Source organism: Pleuronectes platessa, chromosome 1 (genome assembly GCF_947347685.1).
Source record: "Pleuronectes platessa chromosome 1, fPlePla1.1, whole genome shotgun sequence".
Lineage (NCBI taxonomy): Eukaryota > Metazoa > Chordata > Actinopteri > Pleuronectiformes > Pleuronectidae > Pleuronectes > Pleuronectes platessa.
In genome coordinates, this window is record NC_070626.1 from 1351725 (window position 1) to 1368751 (window position 17027).

At 42.7% G+C, this 17027-nt stretch overlaps 2 protein-coding genes across 5 annotated transcripts; one reads left to right on the plus strand and one right to left on the minus strand.

The window, feature by feature from the left end:
- Window positions 1-12228: 12228 nt before the first annotated feature.
- On the plus strand, window positions 12229-13906 carry LOC128443702 (putative nuclease HARBI1). 2 transcript variants are annotated; one of them, XM_053425997.1, is made up of 4 exons: window positions 12229-12882; window positions 12964-13076; window positions 13157-13268; window positions 13377-13906. In XM_053425997.1, exons 1-4 carry the CDS (start codon window positions 12450-12452, stop codon window positions 13745-13747), a joined length of 1029 nt encoding a protein of 342 aa, XP_053281972.1. In that variant the 5' UTR covers window positions 12229-12449; the 3' UTR covers window positions 13748-13906. The 2 variants fall into 2 exon arrangements, with proteins under 2 accessions (XP_053281972.1, XP_053281973.1); XM_053425998.1 differs by having other exon boundaries at window positions 13380-13906.
- On the minus strand, window positions 13792-15667 carry LOC128443728 (uncharacterized). 3 transcript variants are annotated; one of them, XM_053426000.1, is made up of 8 exons: window positions 15320-15667; window positions 15156-15226; window positions 14729-14905; window positions 14407-14465; window positions 14271-14333; window positions 14121-14183; window positions 13901-14032; window positions 13792-13817 (listed from the first exon to the last, which is right to left on the minus strand). In XM_053426000.1, the coding sequence occupies exons 1-8, from the start codon at window positions 15490-15492 to the stop codon at window positions 13797-13799; spliced, it is 759 nt and encodes a 252-aa protein (XP_053281975.1). In that variant the 5' UTR covers window positions 15493-15667; the 3' UTR covers window positions 13792-13796. The 3 variants fall into 3 exon arrangements, with proteins under 3 accessions (XP_053281975.1, XP_053281976.1, XP_053281974.1); XM_053426001.1 differs by having other exon boundaries at window positions 13792-14032; window positions 15480-15667; XM_053425999.1 differs by having other exon boundaries at window positions 13792-14032.
- Window positions 15668-17027: the final 1360 nt, after the last annotated feature.

Genomic DNA, 17027 nt, shown 5'->3' on the forward strand with positions numbered 1-17027 from the left:
AAGGACAGTAAAAATGTAATACATTAAACCTACATTTAAGTTTAAGTAATACAGATAAAATAAAAATTATGAATGTAAAATACAAATATTTAAAAATAATAAGAAAAATTAAATATAAGAAAAATACGTTTAGAAAAATAAAATCATCTGTGCTGAAACGCACTCAACTGAAAGCCTGTGAGAACAGGTGCGTTTTTCATAGTGATTTAAATAGTGTTAAAAACAGGGCAGATCTAATGCGAAGTGGTATGTTGTTCCACAGGTTTGGGGCGGCCACTGCGAAAGCGCGATCTCCTCTTGCTAATGTTGTTGTCTGAGGTTTGTCGAGGAACAGTTGAGTGGCTGATCTCACTTCACTAACTGGAGTGTGCATAATACCAAATTTGATGGTCAATTGTGTCAAATGCTGCACTGAGATCTAACAGAACAGGGACAGACACAAGTCCCTGATCTGAAGCTATTAGAAGGTCATTAGTGACTTTTGCTAAGGCTGTCTCTGTGCTGTGATTGGCTCTGAACCCAGACTGTAAGTCTGTATATTATTTTCCTAGAGAAACTCACACAGCTGATTGGCTACTACTTTTTCTAAGATTTTAGACAGGAAGGGGAGATTAGATATTGGTCTTATTGACATACACCACATACATTACACATAGATTTATTGACATACACCACATACATAACACATACATTTATTGATATACACCACATACATTCCTTTGACCTTTTTATAACACTCTGTAGAACAGTCAACACTTTGCACCACACATCCCAGCTCCCTGTTTCAATTCACATACACACAAAGTGGAATACCAACAGCAGATAATGAGCAGACCTTGGCCTAAAATCTCTCCCCCACAACACACTAAGGCAGCTGCTTTGAGGCAGGAACATTATGACCTCTGGTAACCAGGACAACGAAGTGCACGTACGATATCTTCATCACGCGACATTCCAAGAGGATGAGGCACTGTCCCGTCTAGATGCAGCGGCCTCCATCTAGTTTTGACCAATCCAAGAAGAACCCCTGTCACGCCCAATATATCAATATATAACCTATGTGCGCGCTCTGTTTAAGCGCCATTTTTCCTGTGCAGCCTCCTGCATAGAATTAGAGGCCCATGCATGTTCAATTGCTGGACACCGCGTTTTCCTGACCTGTGACCTCTGAATAAACCTGCTTAATTTTAACTTGAGAACGACGACTCCTGCCTTTGATTTCCACCCGCAACAGTCTGTAATTGGCTAAAACCTCTGGGTCTACGGTGGTTTTTCTGAGAAGGGGGTCCACATCGTCCCGATTATGTGGTCCCTGGCTCGTTTCCCTGACTAGCCGGGTTGCGAGGATATTGTCGAAGCAGGTGGCCAGGATGTCCATATCCCCAGCAGACCCTTGAAAGAGGTCTTGGGGACCGCTCCTCTCGCAGTGTGGTGGCAGGCACGTGCTGTGTTCGTTTTTCCACTCAGGCAGGTTCTGCTGTACGTAACTCGGCTCCACGCCCAGCTCTCACTTGTGCAGTAATATCCACTGCAGCTTCCCATGTCCCAGCACACAGCATCTCTCTTTCTGTTGCTAATTCCAAAGCCTTCTGGAGGGACCTGGGATAGGCCAGTAATGTCTGGATATGCAGGTCAGCTGGCAATAGGCCTGCAGGAAATGATAACTCACTATGTCAGACAGGGGGCATGTGAGTAAAAGTGCAGTTGACCAGCCCCTGTATGACGTTGGCGAAATCCCTCACCAGCTCACTAGGCTGACCCTGTCTACTGCACAGTTCAGAGCGATTGTTGATCACAATCTGAACCTCTCTTTAAAGCCCCCACTAACGTATCATAGTCGCTCCTATCAGCGGGGCTTAGCAGCAACAGCTAGTCAGAGCAGTACGGCACTGTAATGGGACATTCTGTATTTAGATATGTTTAATGAAATAACAGATTAGTAACAAGTTAATTCTCAAGTTAGTATATATAGAGAATATTATTACAAAATGTGTTTCTATAGTTAGACTTGTAACACTAAGATGTTTTCGTAACTTCCTCTGTTCAGATGTGTATTGCTTCGAGACTCCTGTGCCTGTTGCTAAAACAAAAGGTTTTTCACAGCAGGGGCCAGTCAAGCAGATGGAGCAGAGGAGCTATGATAGTTGTTGACCAGAGATGGGGGTCTCTGAAGAGAGATGTTATTCACACCTAGAGTCTCAGCAGATTCCAGATTCCATTGTGTTGTAAGACTTCAAAGAGGATCTCTTGTATGTTGAAGGAGACCAAATGTCTAAGCCTTCTGTCAGTACATGCAGAGAGCTGATTGGATAAACTTTCTTCTCCTGTGAGGAGGAGTTTGTCTAAGCATAAATGAAGTGGACCTTTGATGGTTCAGGGCCAAATGACTTGTATCTGTCACCGTGTTACAAGCTTTGAGCCACCATCCGCAGATGGTAGAATTAAAAAACCAGAAGATAATTGTTTGTTGTGTCATGTATTAAATCTCCTATTGCAGGCACATAGGGAGCTGGGGGGATTTCTCCTCCGCGCACCACTCTCCGGATTAAAATTGTTCAAATTGTTCATGGAATGCTTCCAACTTAGCTTTCCCGTCTTATCTGGGGGTTTTCACTGATGACGGGAGGGTTTCTCTGCGCGCCTCCACCTGCGAGCTGTTGGCCGTCGTTCTTCCCTCCAACTGTCCCTGATTGAAGCCAGCCCCTCCAGCCATTCTCAGGGTCATTTCTCTCACCCGCTCTCTGTGTTCGTCAGCATTGTTGTATTGCAGACAGTCGGTTTCCTTCTCCTGCTTAATTTTCTTTAAGGTCATCCTGCTAACACGGCAAAAGTCACTGTAGCCTGCTGTGAGCACCTAGCGGAATCCGGAGGCGACATTTTTACCTCTGACACCAATTTAAGGTCCTCGCTTGTGGACGATAGGGAACTTCTCTCTTTATTTGTAACTTAATTAAAGTCCAACGAACATGTCACACTTCTTGTTCGTAACTCTGACACTCTTACATCAACAACCTTATTCTTCACTCCCCTTCCTAATTCACCCTTGACCCGCCAACTCATCAGCCAATGAGAGCCTGCCATCCCACAAAAACCCACAGCCATTGGTCTAGAACTGTCACGTGCCCCAACCCGACCTGTTCACTGACCCTCAGGACATCTCAATACCTATTTAACATGGTGTACTTAGCTGAAAATAAGTCATAAAACAGAACATAAACTTAACAGTCCGTTACACCATATATGACGATATAGAAAATAAATATTGAACAAGGTTTAATTGGTGCTTGCAGGCAACTGCATGTATTAGTGCAAACAAAGGCAATTTCCCATCCTTAATATATCAATTAGCTACTGTCATGGATGAATTAGAATGCAAAAGTGTGGCATCTAACATGAAGTGTTTACTGCTTATAAAAATAAAATAAAAATGCTGTCAATTTGATGGGATTCCCATCAAGTGAGGTAGAGTACCAGTGCTGGGACTCTACAAGTTAACACTTTTAGAGTTAGAGTTTTGGCTGGCAGACATATCACAGTCAGAGCTTTAGATTCTTCATAAGGAAGACAAGCATATTCACTGATGTTGGCTTCAGAGCGGATCTTTTTCACAAGTTACACCATTTCCTCCAGTTTTTAACAGCCTCTCAGAGGCAGTGCTGGTAGATGGGATGCAAAGATATTTCCTCGCTAAAAGGCTGATCCAAGGAAAGTTCACCTGATGCATTTTCCAACACATTAGGGGATTTTTAGGTTACTGTCGTAACCACAGTTCTCTGAGTAGCATGAGGGAGATGTCTCACTACTGTCTCCAGGCCCACGCATCGCCGAAAGGTAGGGGTGGCACTGGGTAATTTGGATGAGGCCGCTGACAGCCGTGAGTGAAGGTGAGCTGCCAGCTGAAGGTGAGCTGGTCCGCATGGGCGGCATGCGGACCATAGCATGCTTGTCCATACCTTCAACATCCAGGGAGAAAGCACCTTTAATGGTGGTTTTGCTGGAGTAAGGGTTTTCCTTCCATGAGATGGTTACTTCCTCCAGGAGCTCCGGGAACACCGGGAGAAGCTATTTCGCAGCCATTTTAGCTGTGGGTATTTCTTCCCCTTGTAGCGGGACCTTGGGGCCTCCGCCAGGACCACGGGCCATCGAATCTTCAGTCTCCATCGGCGCTCTTACACACACCGTGAATATCGCCGCTAGGCTGGGCCATAATTGCCTCGCCTGAGCCCTTTGCTGGGCTTGGAGAGCTGAGAGCCTGAGCCATGAGGGGTGGCTCCGTTAGCGGATTCAGCAAATCCAGCGTTGAGCCCCAGAGCCAAATCTTTGGTTCGGGAGTGTCCTCCTCATCCGCACAGGGTTGGGGTTTCTCGGTAGTGGCACTGTAGGATCGGGTCCCTCTCAGAGAGACTAGCTTGGCGTGCTAATCGTCGGCGGACACTGTTCATTGTGAAGCGGGTGTAGTGGGAACTCAAGCTTGTGTTGCTGATAGCGGCGCCGGCATGTTTCAGCCCGAGACACGCAGAGCAGACCTGGTGTGTGTCTTTGCTCGAGAGGTCATCGCCTAGTTGCGAGGTGGAGGGAAGCTTGGCAGCTTAGTCCATTTAGCTTGGTATGCTAAAGGGAGCGAATTATCTGGAGTGATAATTTCTGTTAGCTAGCTCCGGTAGCGGGCAATGTGGTGACCGCAGGCTCCTGGTGCCGTTAGCTTGCTAGGAAATGAACGCGGTATCTAGTTTCAATAAATAAACTACCTATGGTGAAGGCAGTCGGATCGGCTTTTCTCTCAACTAGCGTCTAGGTGTTAGCTCCGATCTATGGACAGCAGCTAGTTAGCATCGATGCGGATCAAAGTAGCTTGTTCGTGAAGCAAGAAGAGGTGTTTGAATGACACTGACATCACGACTGCTAGCTAATCAGGGCTGGTAAATTGGTATAAGTGCTTCTGTGAATACGCGCGAGGGGCGTATCCCATAGTGAGACATCGTGTCATTCTCCTGTAGGATGTCATTACTGAATAACTGAAGAACAGACTTCACACATGAAATGGTGACGTAGTCTTCAGCAGAGAATGCACCAGTGAATTCAAGTAGAGGAACCAGGTCCTTGCTCACAAGATTTAGAACCTCTAAATCTGGCCATGTTAGCACCAGGTGTTTGGTTGACCTTTCAGAAGCCAAGACCTGTGTGATGGCTTTCTCTTGTTCCAACAGCCGCTGGATCATCTTTTGTCTTGCACCCCATCGTGTGGGAGATTCTGTGACCATTTTGTATTAAGTCTATTTCCACCTGCGCATCCTGGAGTGCACACTGCCGCTTCCAGCTGTGAGCAAAGAAAGCCACAATCTTTTTCCAGACTTCCACTACTCTCTCAATCCCGGGGTCTTTTACACTCCTCTCTGAAGATAATGAAAGATACAAATTTTCACAGATGACATTGATGACATGATTTTAATGTATTTTTAGCAGATCAGATTGTCATGAAGCTATAGGTGCTAACAAACATATCTGAAGATATTTTTATCACAAATTTCTCCCAAAGTGGTGGCTGCAATTTCCATTATCAGTTTTAAAACAGATTGAATAAATTATGTTATTTGTAATAGTCTAATCTGTGCAATAGACTAATGAAAACACATCAAAAACACTTGAACATGTTTGAGAACTAAAGGCAGGAATTATTGCTTATGGCAATATGAGCAATTACAATAATTGTTTTTGGACTGCCAGCAATTATGGAAAGGCATGGGAGTGGGGGCTCCAATAGAGAGGACAATGATTTTGGAATATGTTCTTACCGCTGTTTGTTGTCACACACACCTGTTTGTCCTCTTTGAGATTCCATGAGTTAAAAAATTCCCTCAAACCGCTCGCAACGGTTTCTCCCATGTGATCATCAGGGAAGAAACTTGTCTTGAGGTGGGAGTTGTGCAGCTTCCAGTCGCTGTCGATGTAGTGCACGGCCAGGCTGATGTATGGTTCAATCAATCAATCAAATTTTATTTGTATAGCCCATATTCACAAATTACAATTCGTCTCATAGGGCTTTAACAGGGTGTGAAATCCTCTGTCCTTAACCCTCAGCAAGAGTAAGGACTCTTATTCCTGAAGTGGTTCAGTGTTTAAAACTAGTTGTTTAAGCCCTCCTCGTTTATGTAACCGCATCTGTAATTTAATTTCCATCACTTGCTTCTATCATATGGAGCGCAACTAGCGAGTGCTCAAGCGATGCTCTGTTGAGTAATTTCTTTACTTCCCCCCCCCCCCCCAAAATCATCAGCTGCTCGTTTCGCTTCCTCGCAGGCCTTCATAGCCTGGCTGTGCTCCACAGTGTATTTTTGCTGCAGGTGGTGAAACAAGCTGGTTTGGTTTCCCCCTTACCAACTGGTAGGTGTGCCGGCAATATTAAGTCACTAGAGGGCAGTGTAAGACCGTGGTTTGACCCAGGCACAAATTTTACCAACTCGAGGTTTGCCGGCAATATTAAGTCAGTAGAGGGCAGTGTAAGACCATGAAAGACAGACATGGTCGAAATGAAAACAAGTGTTTTCATTTCGCACATCAAGCTTTTAAGCCACACCACGGTCACACGGTATGACGAAAAGTTATAATTTTGATCTTCATCTTGTTTTGAAGAGACTCGTCTAATTTTTTAGTTGATCTGATGAAGGCCTTACGACAAGTACATCAAAGTGTGAGACGTACCAAAAACAAGACATTTCCTGTTGCCACCAGGGGGCGCTGTGATTGTAAGTCACAATTTCTGCACAGATGTCTTCAGGTCGTGCCTCTTGTCTTATGTGTCTAGTTTGGACTTGATTGGACAAAATATGTCCAAGATACAGAAGCCCATGTTTTGATGGTGTTTAATCAAACTTTGCCGCCCAGCCACGGTCACACGGTGGGACGAAAAATCGATTTGAATATGCTTTTTGATTAAAACGTGCACTAGCATGACAATGAATGTACAGTATGGAGTTATTTCACATTAAAAGTATTGCATTATTATTTAATACATTATGTATTATGTGCAATACTTTGATTGTTTGTAAGTAATGAAAACAGGTCTGTACCTGGAGTCAGTGTTCAGTCTGGTTGGATTCCAGTGTCTCAGGCTGGACATCATAGAGGAACTTTAAACACAAATACACAGATATGTAAAGTCATACATGTCCCAGGTTAACTGCTTAACAGACTTTTACATGGTAAAAATCAAATATTACTTCAAAGTTAATCAGATCATAATCATTTCAGCTTAGGAAATAGGTAGTGGACATTAGCCGCAAATTATCTATGACACTGTCTGTTCTTGTAAAGTTACAAGGCTATAATTTCTTTATATTTAACAAAATAATTCAGTGAAGTTTGCCTGAGAGTAACGATGTAAACACTTAAGAGACGTAGTGCTCCTTTGAACAGCTGCTCTTACAATGTTTAGCAAGTGCTAAATCCCCAATAGTATAATAGTAATGAAAATCACCCTTCACATAATTGAACATATATTTTCTATGTGAACCCCTTTAACACAGTTCAATTCAGGAGCAAAATATAACTTATACAGTATTTATTAGAGCTAGTAAACAGATCAAACAAATAGCAGTACAACACATCACACATGTGCACTGCCTCACCGTGTGCATGCAGTCCCAATGTCGCTACGGAATTGTTCTTAGAGTGTGTGCCGTGTGTAAGACGTACCAAAAAAAAGACATTTCCTGTTGACACCAGGGGGCGCTGTGATTTTAAGTCACGATTTCTGTACAGATGTCTTCAGGTCGCGACTCTTGTCTTATGTGTATAGTTTGGACTCGATTGGACAAAATATTTTCAAGATACAGGAGCCCGTGTTTTGATGGCGTTTAATCAAACTTTGAGGCCACGCCACGGTCACACCGTCTGAGTAGAAATGTATCTTTTAAAATTTTTTTATCTTCATCTTGTTGTGATGACACTCATCTCAAATTTAAGTTGATGTGATGAAAGCCCTACCACAAGTACATCAAAGTAAAAGTGTGGAATATGGGCAAAATGGCCTCCAAATTCAAAATGGCGGGCTTCCTGTGTGGTGTAGCATATCTGTTCAAGAGACTTATTTCTTTGTCATGAAAAGTCACATGTCCCTATGTATTTTTGTAGATGTAGACCAATCGTAGTGCCGGGGCTGCCCTTTAGGGGGCGCTAGTCAGTTATTTTGCCACGCCCATTCCTTAAATCCATCTGAATATCTTGGGGGGGGGGGGTATGTTGATACACACATGTAGTTTGAGGGAGATGGACCCATAAACACGGAAGTTAAAGCGTTTTCGTGTGTCATGGCGAGCTGATTTGACGCCCCGCCACAGTCAAACGGTGTGACGAAAAGTTAATTTTTTTGATAACTTTAGATCTTCATTTTGTTGTGATGACAGTCGTCTAAATTTTAAGTTGATCTGATGAAAGCTCTACGACAAGTGCATTAAAGTAAAAAATTATCGAATATGACCAAAATGGCCACTAAATCGAAAATGCGGGCTTCCTGTTGCGTTTTTCATAATGCTCCCTGATGCTTTTTTGTATGATTATTCACGATACACCTGTGATTTTGATGAAAATCTGTTATGTGGAAACCTAGGGGCTGCGTTCCAGGTGGCGCTGTTGAGCCGTTTTGCCACGCCCATTTCCAAATACTAAATTTTCACCACTCTCTAATTTACTGGAAAGTTTTAAATCTTTTTGAGCACGTTGAAGCCCTCAAAAAGCCAATTCATTGTTCGGAGAATAATAATAATAATAACAATAAGAAGAATAATGCCTACAGTTTCAATAGGGCCTCTCACCATTCGGTGCTCGGGCCCTTATTAAAATAATCCTTTCAACTTCAATAGGGCCTCCAACCGGAGGTGCTCAGGCCCTACTAATCATTTCAATTTCAATAGGGCCTCTCACCATTCGGTGCTCGGGCCCTAATAATCCTTTCAATTTCAATAGGGCCTCCCATCGGAGGTGCTCGGGCCCTAATAATAATCATTTCAATTTCAATAGGGCCTCTCACCTTTCGGTGCTCGGGCCCTAATAATCCTTTCAATTTCAATAGGGCCTCCCATCGATTTCGGTGCTCGGGCCCTAATAATCATTTCAATTTCAATTTCAATAGGGCCTCTCACCGGAGGTGCTCGGGCCCTAATAATAATAATAAAAATCCTTACAAATTCAATAGGGCCTCTCACCATTCGGTGCTGGGGCCCTAATTACCTGTTTTAATGTTATGGCTGAATGTGTTTGTGTTTTGAATTTCAGAGACAGCTTATGGAGCATCTGTCCTCTTGGACTACCTGGTTAGCGTTTTGGTGTTTCTGAGGCCAATATTTGATTGTGGGACAGCAATGACAGTTTGTTTTTGAGACTGTGACAGAATGTGGACATTCTTTGTTTGCATGTTGTACAGTGCCTTGCATAAGTATTCACCCCCCTTGGACTTTTTCCCATTATGTACTGTTACTAACTGGAATTCAGAGAGACTTAAATAAACGTTTTCCCGTTTGATCAACAAAACATGCATAGTACTTTGGAGGTGCAAAATAAATTGTATTGTGACACAAACAATAATGAGAACAAAAAAGTTGACATCTGTTGGGTGCATAAGTATTCACCCCCCTGTGTCAATACTTGGTAGAACCCCCTTTCGCTGCAATTACAGCTGCAAGTCTTTTGGGGTATGTCTCTACCAGCTTTGCACATCTAGAGATGGAAAGGTTTGTCCATTCTTCTTGGCAAAAAAGATGAAGCTCAGTCAGATTGGATGGAGACCGACTGTGAACCGCAATCTTCAAGTCTTGCCATAGATTCTCTATTGGATTGAGGTCTGGGCTTTGACTGGGCCATTTTAAGACATTAACATTCTTTAATCCAAACCATTCCTTTGTAGCTCTGGCTGTATGTTTAGGGTCATTGTCCTGCTGGAAGATGAACCTCCGCCCCAGTCTCAAGTCTTTTGCAGACTGCATCAGATTTTCTTCAAGGATTTCCCTGTATTTGGCTCCATCCATCTTTCCCTCTATTCTGACCAGTTTCCCTGTACCTGCTGAAGAGAAGCATCCCCACAGCATGATGCTACCACCACCATGTTTCACTGTTGGGATGGTTTGCTCAGGGTGATGGGCAGTGTTGGGTTTTCGCCACACATAGCGTTTTGCATTGAGGCCAAAAAGTTCAATTTTGGTCTCATCTGACCAGAGCACCTTCTTCCACATGTTTGCTGTGTCTCCCACATGGCTTCTGGCAAACTCCAAACGGGATTTTTTATGGATCCCTTTCAGCAATGGCTTTCTTCTTGCCACTCTTCCATAAAGGCCAGATTTGTGGAGTAGACGACTAATAGTTGTCCTGTGGACAGATTCTCCCACCTCAGCTGTGGATCTCTGCAACTCCTCCAGAGTAACCATGGGCCTCCTGGTTGCTTCTCTGATTAATTTTCTCCTTGTCCGACTCTTCAGTTTGGGTGGACGGCCTCCTCTTGGTAGGTTTGCGGTTGTGCCATATTCTTTCCATTTTCTTATGATGGATTTTATGGTGCTCAGAGAGATGTTCAAAGCTCTGGATATTATTTTAGGGCCTGCTTCATATTTCTCCACAACTTTATCCCTGACCTGTTTGGTGAGCTCCTTGGTCTTCATGATGCTGTTTGTTCAGTAATGATCTCCAACAAACTCTGAGTCCGTCACAGAACAGGGGTATTTATACTGAGATTAAATTGCAGACAGGTGGACCCTATTTACTAATTATGTGACTTGCAAATGTGACTTGTGAATGCAATTGGTCGCACCAGATCTTTGTTAGGGGTTTCACAGTAAAGGGGGTGAATACATATGCACTCAACACTTTTCAGATTTTTATTTGTAAATAATTGTGAAATCCATGTAATATTTCCCCCCACTTCCAAATGATGCACTATTTTGTGTTGGTCCATTACATAAACTCACGATGAAATAAATTTTAATCTGTGGTTATACCATGACAAAATGTAGAAAAGTCCAAAGGGGGTGAATACTTATGCAAGGCACTGTACATTTGTATATTAGACCTGCTGTCTAATACTGTTAGCAGTGGAGAGAGACAAAAAGTCCCTTAAGCACCTTTGGTGGTGTGGAGCCAGGATACAAGATACAAGATACAAGAAGGAAGTAGGTTGATGGCGGAATCATAGAGACGGTAAGGAGGCAGCAACATGGTGTTCATGGAGACATCTGTTGATACGGATGGCCAGAGAGATTAGGGGATTCACACCCACTGGGAGCTCCCATGCCGCCAATTTATCCTTAATGTCCTCATACAGTCAATTATAAAAGCCATCAAACAGGGAGGGTGTGTTCTACTTACTCTCTGCAGCAATCTGTGGGAACTTGATACAGTAATCTGCCACTGTACGACCGCTCTGGGTGAGGTTGAGCAGACCCCGTGCTGCCTCTCTACCGGGTGAAGTGTTGTCAAAACCATATTGAGCTCGATGGAAAACAACTGGACTGTGAACCAGGAAGAAGATTGTCTCTTCCCCACTTCACGCCCCACCCCCACACTGCCGAAGGAACAGGCAAAAAGGGAATCCAATATCCAAACAGGGTAGAGATCAGTCCAGGAACGGGCAAGCAAGAACACAGGAATAGAAAGCTGGATAACTTAGCAGGAACACACTAGACAATCTGGCGGAGGGTGAATGCACCTAACCGGTATAAATACATAGGAACTAATGAGGTAATGGGGAGCAGGTGAGTAATAAGAGGCTTGTTAGGATGATTGGATTTGACATGACAGAAGAGACAGAAATAAAAACAATGCATTGCAGACTGTTGTGACAGTCATGCTTTTATTCTGAGTAATAAACCCTCCTTCTGCTTGTTAGGAGCTTTGTTTTAAACCAAAAGGAACACATGTAAAGTCTGGAATCTACTGATGATGTAACGGTCTGTCATTTTAGTTTGTATTTTTCAGCCTATTTGTTAATAGTGTTTTCTGTTTCCTGTTTTATTTTGTAAGTCCTGCTCCTAGTGTGTTCTTCACTTCCTTTCTCTGTGATTGTCTGCACCAGTCCTCATGTGGTCACCTGTGTTCAATTGCCCCTGCCTTTGCTGTGTGTATATATAAGCCTCTGTGCTTCCCTTTGTCCTCATCGGATCGTTGTCTAAGTTTGTCTAAACCATCTTGATGTCCTGTCTTGCTCTCCTCGCCGCTCCTCTCCTGCCCTGCTCGCCTGGGGCCCGTTTCACAAAGCAGGTTTAGTGAAAACTCTGAGTTAGTTAACCCTGAGATGAGGGAAACTCTGGTTTTTCAGTTTCACAAAGCCAGTTCAGCTTTACTCTGAGTCAGTTACCCTGGCAACATACTCCGTGAACCTAACCTGCTCGCTGGCAGGTTTTCTTCAACTAACCCCGAGTTTCTCCTGCTCTTAAGTTGAAGCCTGCAGACTGAAGGCAGTGGCAGACATGGCGTGTCCTTTTATTGAAGAGCCAGTTGATGTCGAGGCGCAGATACTCCGCAGACATCTCCACCGGGAGAGGATTATTAGACCCCGATTGGATGTTTTATCATTCCCTGATGAGTATCTGTTTGAGCGTTTCCGTTTCTCTGCATCATCTATAATTTATATAAACGATATTCTCAGCCCTCACATCGCTCACATGACGCATCGTGGACATGCTCTCAGTTCCGAGCAAATTCTTTGTATTGCACTTCGTTTTTTTGCCAACGGCAGTTTTTTGTATAACGTCGGTGATGCAGAGCATGTGTCCAAGGCAACTGTCTGTCGGGCTGTCCGAAATGTGACACTTGCACTGAAACGGCTACTATGCACGTTTGTAGTGTTCCCAAGTCACAGACCCACCAGACTTCTCAAAGAAGAGTTCCACAGAATTGCAGGTATCAGTCTAAGCAGTAATTCATTTATGTCATAAAGCTTTGAGACTTGAAGCACTAATCAGTCAATTTGATATATTTTAGGGTTTCCAGGTGTGATTGGCTGCATAGATGGCACTCACATTCCTATCATCGCTCCTTCAATAAATGAAGGAGATTATGTGAATAGGAAATCTGTCCACAGCATTAATGTGCAGGTAGGCCTAAATAGTAGCCTTTAACATTCCAAATTAAATACACTACACCATACAGCTAATTACTGTTCTCCACTGTGAAGATCATATGTGATGGAGCCCACATGATTAACAATGTGGAAGCGAAGTGGCCTGGGTCTGTGCATGACTCACGAATGTTTCGTGAGTCGACACTGAGTGCCAGATTTGCCGGTGGTGAGTTTATATATATAATTTATATACAGTATATAGTTATATCCTATGATCAAATATTTTGTTTCCTCCTATTGCAGCTGAAACAAACTGTATCTTGTATTATCATAGTAGAGTTCGATGGTTACCTACTCGGAGACAGAGGGTACCCCTGCCAGCGCTATCTGCTGACCCCTTACCCTGACCCTGAGCCTGGCCCACAGCGACACTACAACTTGGCTCACTGCAGGACACGAGCCAGAGTGGAGATGACCATCGGGATACTCAAGGCCCGGTTCCAGTGCCTTCGTAGGCTCAGGGTCACCCCAGAGAGAGCTTGTGACATTATAGTGGCATGTGTGGTTCTCCACAACATTGCCACTATTAGAGGAGAACAATGTCCTACTCTTTCCCCCTGTGATCCAGGTATTAATCATACCCCCCCTGCTGATACACGAGATGGAAGAGCTGTTAGAGACATGATATGTGTCAATCATTTCTAACTGACCCATCACCTCCCCAATGTTCAAGAACGACAATATGCATCTCATTTTATGAGGTCTTCTTTATTTCCTAGAAGGACAAATTTTGTACAGTTGTTAATCCTTTGTTGTTGAAACAATTAAAAAACATCCACCTGTGGGCACGTCACCCACCTTTAACTGATGGTCCAGCAGTTGTATTTCCTTTTCTGTTTTGGTGATCTGCAGCCTTATGTGCTCCATTTCTAGGTGTGATTTGTTTATTTGAGATTCTAAATATACCTTGTAAAGTTGTTTCACAGGGAGCTATAGGAACATAAATGACATTGAATTTCAGTGCCATGTCTATTTAGTGTCATTGTAAGTTGTGGGTCAATGCTGAACAACATCTTACTGAGGTAAGCTGTGCTGTGGAGGTTGATGGACCTTCTTCCCCATTGTAATTTCCAGCATGGCTCTGTTAGAGAGAAAGAAGTTGCAAGTTGTATTGTGGAACAACACTATTAACTGAGCCAAAGTTATTTAAAAAAAAAAAGGTGTATACTTCAGCAGGCCTCTCTGCATCTTCCCTCTCTGTGGCAGCTGATAAGGTTTCTTCATCATCCTCCTGTAATGAAACAGAATGTGTGTGTTATATTCTACCAATTATGAAAAATCTGTGGAATATTAAGAGTACTTACAACAGCATGGAGGTCTGTTATGGCAGAAGGCTCAACGAGACAGATTACACCATCAGTAACTGGTAGAAAATGAAGATTAGACAGTTGATGATTACCCAGAAAAGTGCCCCACCTAATTTAAACACAATTTTTCAAACTCTGAGTCACCTTAAAATAGATTGATATCTGAAAGCAAAAGCAGCCAATTGCAAAGAACTGTAGCTTACTGCTACAAGAAAAATCAGTGTGCCAACTAAGTTGTGTCTAAGATGAATGGGTGGCCATTACTGAGCGAACACTAGAAAAAGGATTAACGTACATGCCATTCATTTGAATAACTTACCTCTTATGTAGGCCCCTGTGACCTGGGGCGTGGGTGGGTCCGATGAACTCCCCCCAGAGATGCCCTCAGCAATGGGTCGTCCACTGTTCTGACTGAGGGCCATCTTTTCAGCCTCTGTGAGAGGTGGTGGTGGTGGACCGCCACCTGTTTTGCGGGCCTCAGCCTTTTTTCTGTTGGCTATAATGGAGGTCAAATTTAAATACATACAGAAAACACAACTTTGGAGACTTGTATGTATAAAAGGCATTTAGGTGTTGCTTTCATAGAGACAATATTAAATACTGGCAGTGTTGGGATTTCTCTTTTTTTTGCAGATTTCCCTAATTACTTAAATATATCCATCACATGTTGAATGTAGCCACTAAATGCTGTTTAATGAGGGCAGGCTAAACAACATCACAATTGCTTGTACTTTATTATACCTTACCTGTTTGAACTACATTTTTATATTTCATCTTTAGCTGCTGCCAAGTCCGTTTGGTGCCTGTTGGGTTGCACCTGTGCTCACAGACACACATATGGAATATAATTGTTGAATAAGTGGAACATTCAAGACAAAACATTTCTTTTTTTTCTCAAATTAATACTGACGCATTGACTCGGTCAGCAATTTCCTGCCACGCAAGATCCCGCGCTTTTGCTGCTGCCACAGTATTGCTTCTTTTTAAAAATATATGCTCACTTTCTGCATACGCAGTCATTAATATTTCCAACTCCACTGGGGAGAAGTAGGAGGATCGAGGCTGTTTACCACTTGTTGCCATGGTGAATCATGTTATCTGTGTTCCATTGATGAAGGCTTTTTATATCCTCATGCACAAGCTTCACTCAGGGTTACCTTGACTCTGAGTTGATTGAACTAAGTGTTATCACCTGTTCTGAAACCGAAAACTTAGAGTTTGACAGCTCAGAGTTGCTCAACCCAGAGTTAAGGTTTTAACTCAGAGTTGGTTGAACCTGCTTTGTGAAACGGGCCCCTGTCCTCAAGTGTATGTTGTGTCCTTTGTCTCTTGAGCTCCTGTCCTGATCCCCCCGTGTAAGCCTCCTGTGTTTTCCCTCTTGTGTTTTTGTTTCTTCCGTTTTTACCTTTTTCATTAAAAATTGTATTTTTGTTGAACTCTGTATCCTGGCTCCATCTGCTTCACAAATTCCCTGACAGATGAAATATATGTTTTACTTTATTATTTGTCGCTGTTCGTGGATGTTGACTCTTTGGTTGTTGTGGCAGCTGTTGCTGAGGGGGTAGAGTGGTTGTCCTCCAACCTGAAGGTCAGCAGTTCGATCCCCAGTCTGACCCATCTGCATGCCGAAATGTCCTTGGGCAAGAGGCTGAACCCCTAATGGCCCCCCCATAGAATAACAAAGTGCTGCGTATAGATGTACTGTATGAATGTAAAACTGTACTGTAAAGCGCTTTGAATGGTCATCAAGACTAGAACAGCGCTATATAAATACAAAATCATTACCATTTACCATTTGTTATGAACCTATAGGAATAATGACTGGTTTTCCAGGGATCTGAAATGTCACGATTTGAGCTGTTAGGATGAAGGTTAAATCCTTTGAAGCTTTGATCTCTGTCATTAATATTGCATAAGTGCATTTTGCTAACCGATAAGAACTCCATAACCTTCACTGTTCATTATATAATCTCTAATAGTAAAATATTGAGATTTCTAATTGGACTAGATCTAAATTAGACTGATCTTTATCAATAAATTGGCTCTTTCCCCTTCTTTCAAGGGTGGTGCCCCGAGAGAACTTTAACCAACTAAAGTTATGATTTAATATTAATATTTTAAATATTAATTAGTGCTGTTAATCGATTAAAAAAATTAATCAAGTTAATCAAGTCAATAGGCTGTGATTAATCATGATTAATCACACAATTAAAATACTACTATTTACAATTACAGTGTTTGAATAAAGAATGTATGACAAAGTGGTTAGGGCTTTTTAAAACTTTATTTTACATCCCAGTCAATTAGAATATCTTAATTCACAGAGCAACAACACCCATAAAATGCAAACAGTCTTTTTTTTAACCTTCTCATCACGGGCACCTGTGTGCCACTGTAGTGAAAACCCCTCTGAAATTGGGCTCTACTCTATGACTGCATAGAGGTTTGACTGATTAAAGGGCCTCATCATTATACTGAATACAAAGTCTCATGGAGTGCTTAGCTTTGCCAAAAACATCCATAATGATCTGCCAACTTAAATAGAAGATAAGCATATGAGAAACTGTTATCTTCTGCTACAAAGTAAATATAAACAGCTTGTCTGTAAACTGTGAGGT

Coding starts and splice junctions, on each gene's coding strand:
- LOC128443702 (XM_053425997.1), top strand. CDS start 12,450: ATGGCGTGTCCTTTTATTGAAGAGCCAGTTGATGTCGAGGCGCAGATA. Junction 12,883..12,963: donor AGAGTTCCACAGAATTGCAG/GTATCAGTCTAA, acceptor GATATATTTTAG/GGTTTCCAGGTGTGATTGGC. Junction 13,077..13,156: donor TCCACAGCATTAATGTGCAG/GTAGGCCTAAAT, acceptor TCCACTGTGAAG/ATCATATGTGATGGAGCCCA.
- LOC128443728 (XM_053425999.1), bottom strand. CDS start 15,492: ATGGCAACAAGTGGTAAACAGCCTCGATCCTCCTACTTCTCCCCAGTG. Junction 14,466..14,728: donor CACAGGGGCCTACATAAGAG/GTAAGTTATTCA, acceptor ATTTTCTACCAG/TTACTGATGGTGTAATCTGT. Junction 14,033..14,120: donor CCACAGCACAGCTTACCTCA/GTAAGATGTTGT, acceptor ATGTTCCTATAG/CTCCCTGTGAAACAACTTTA.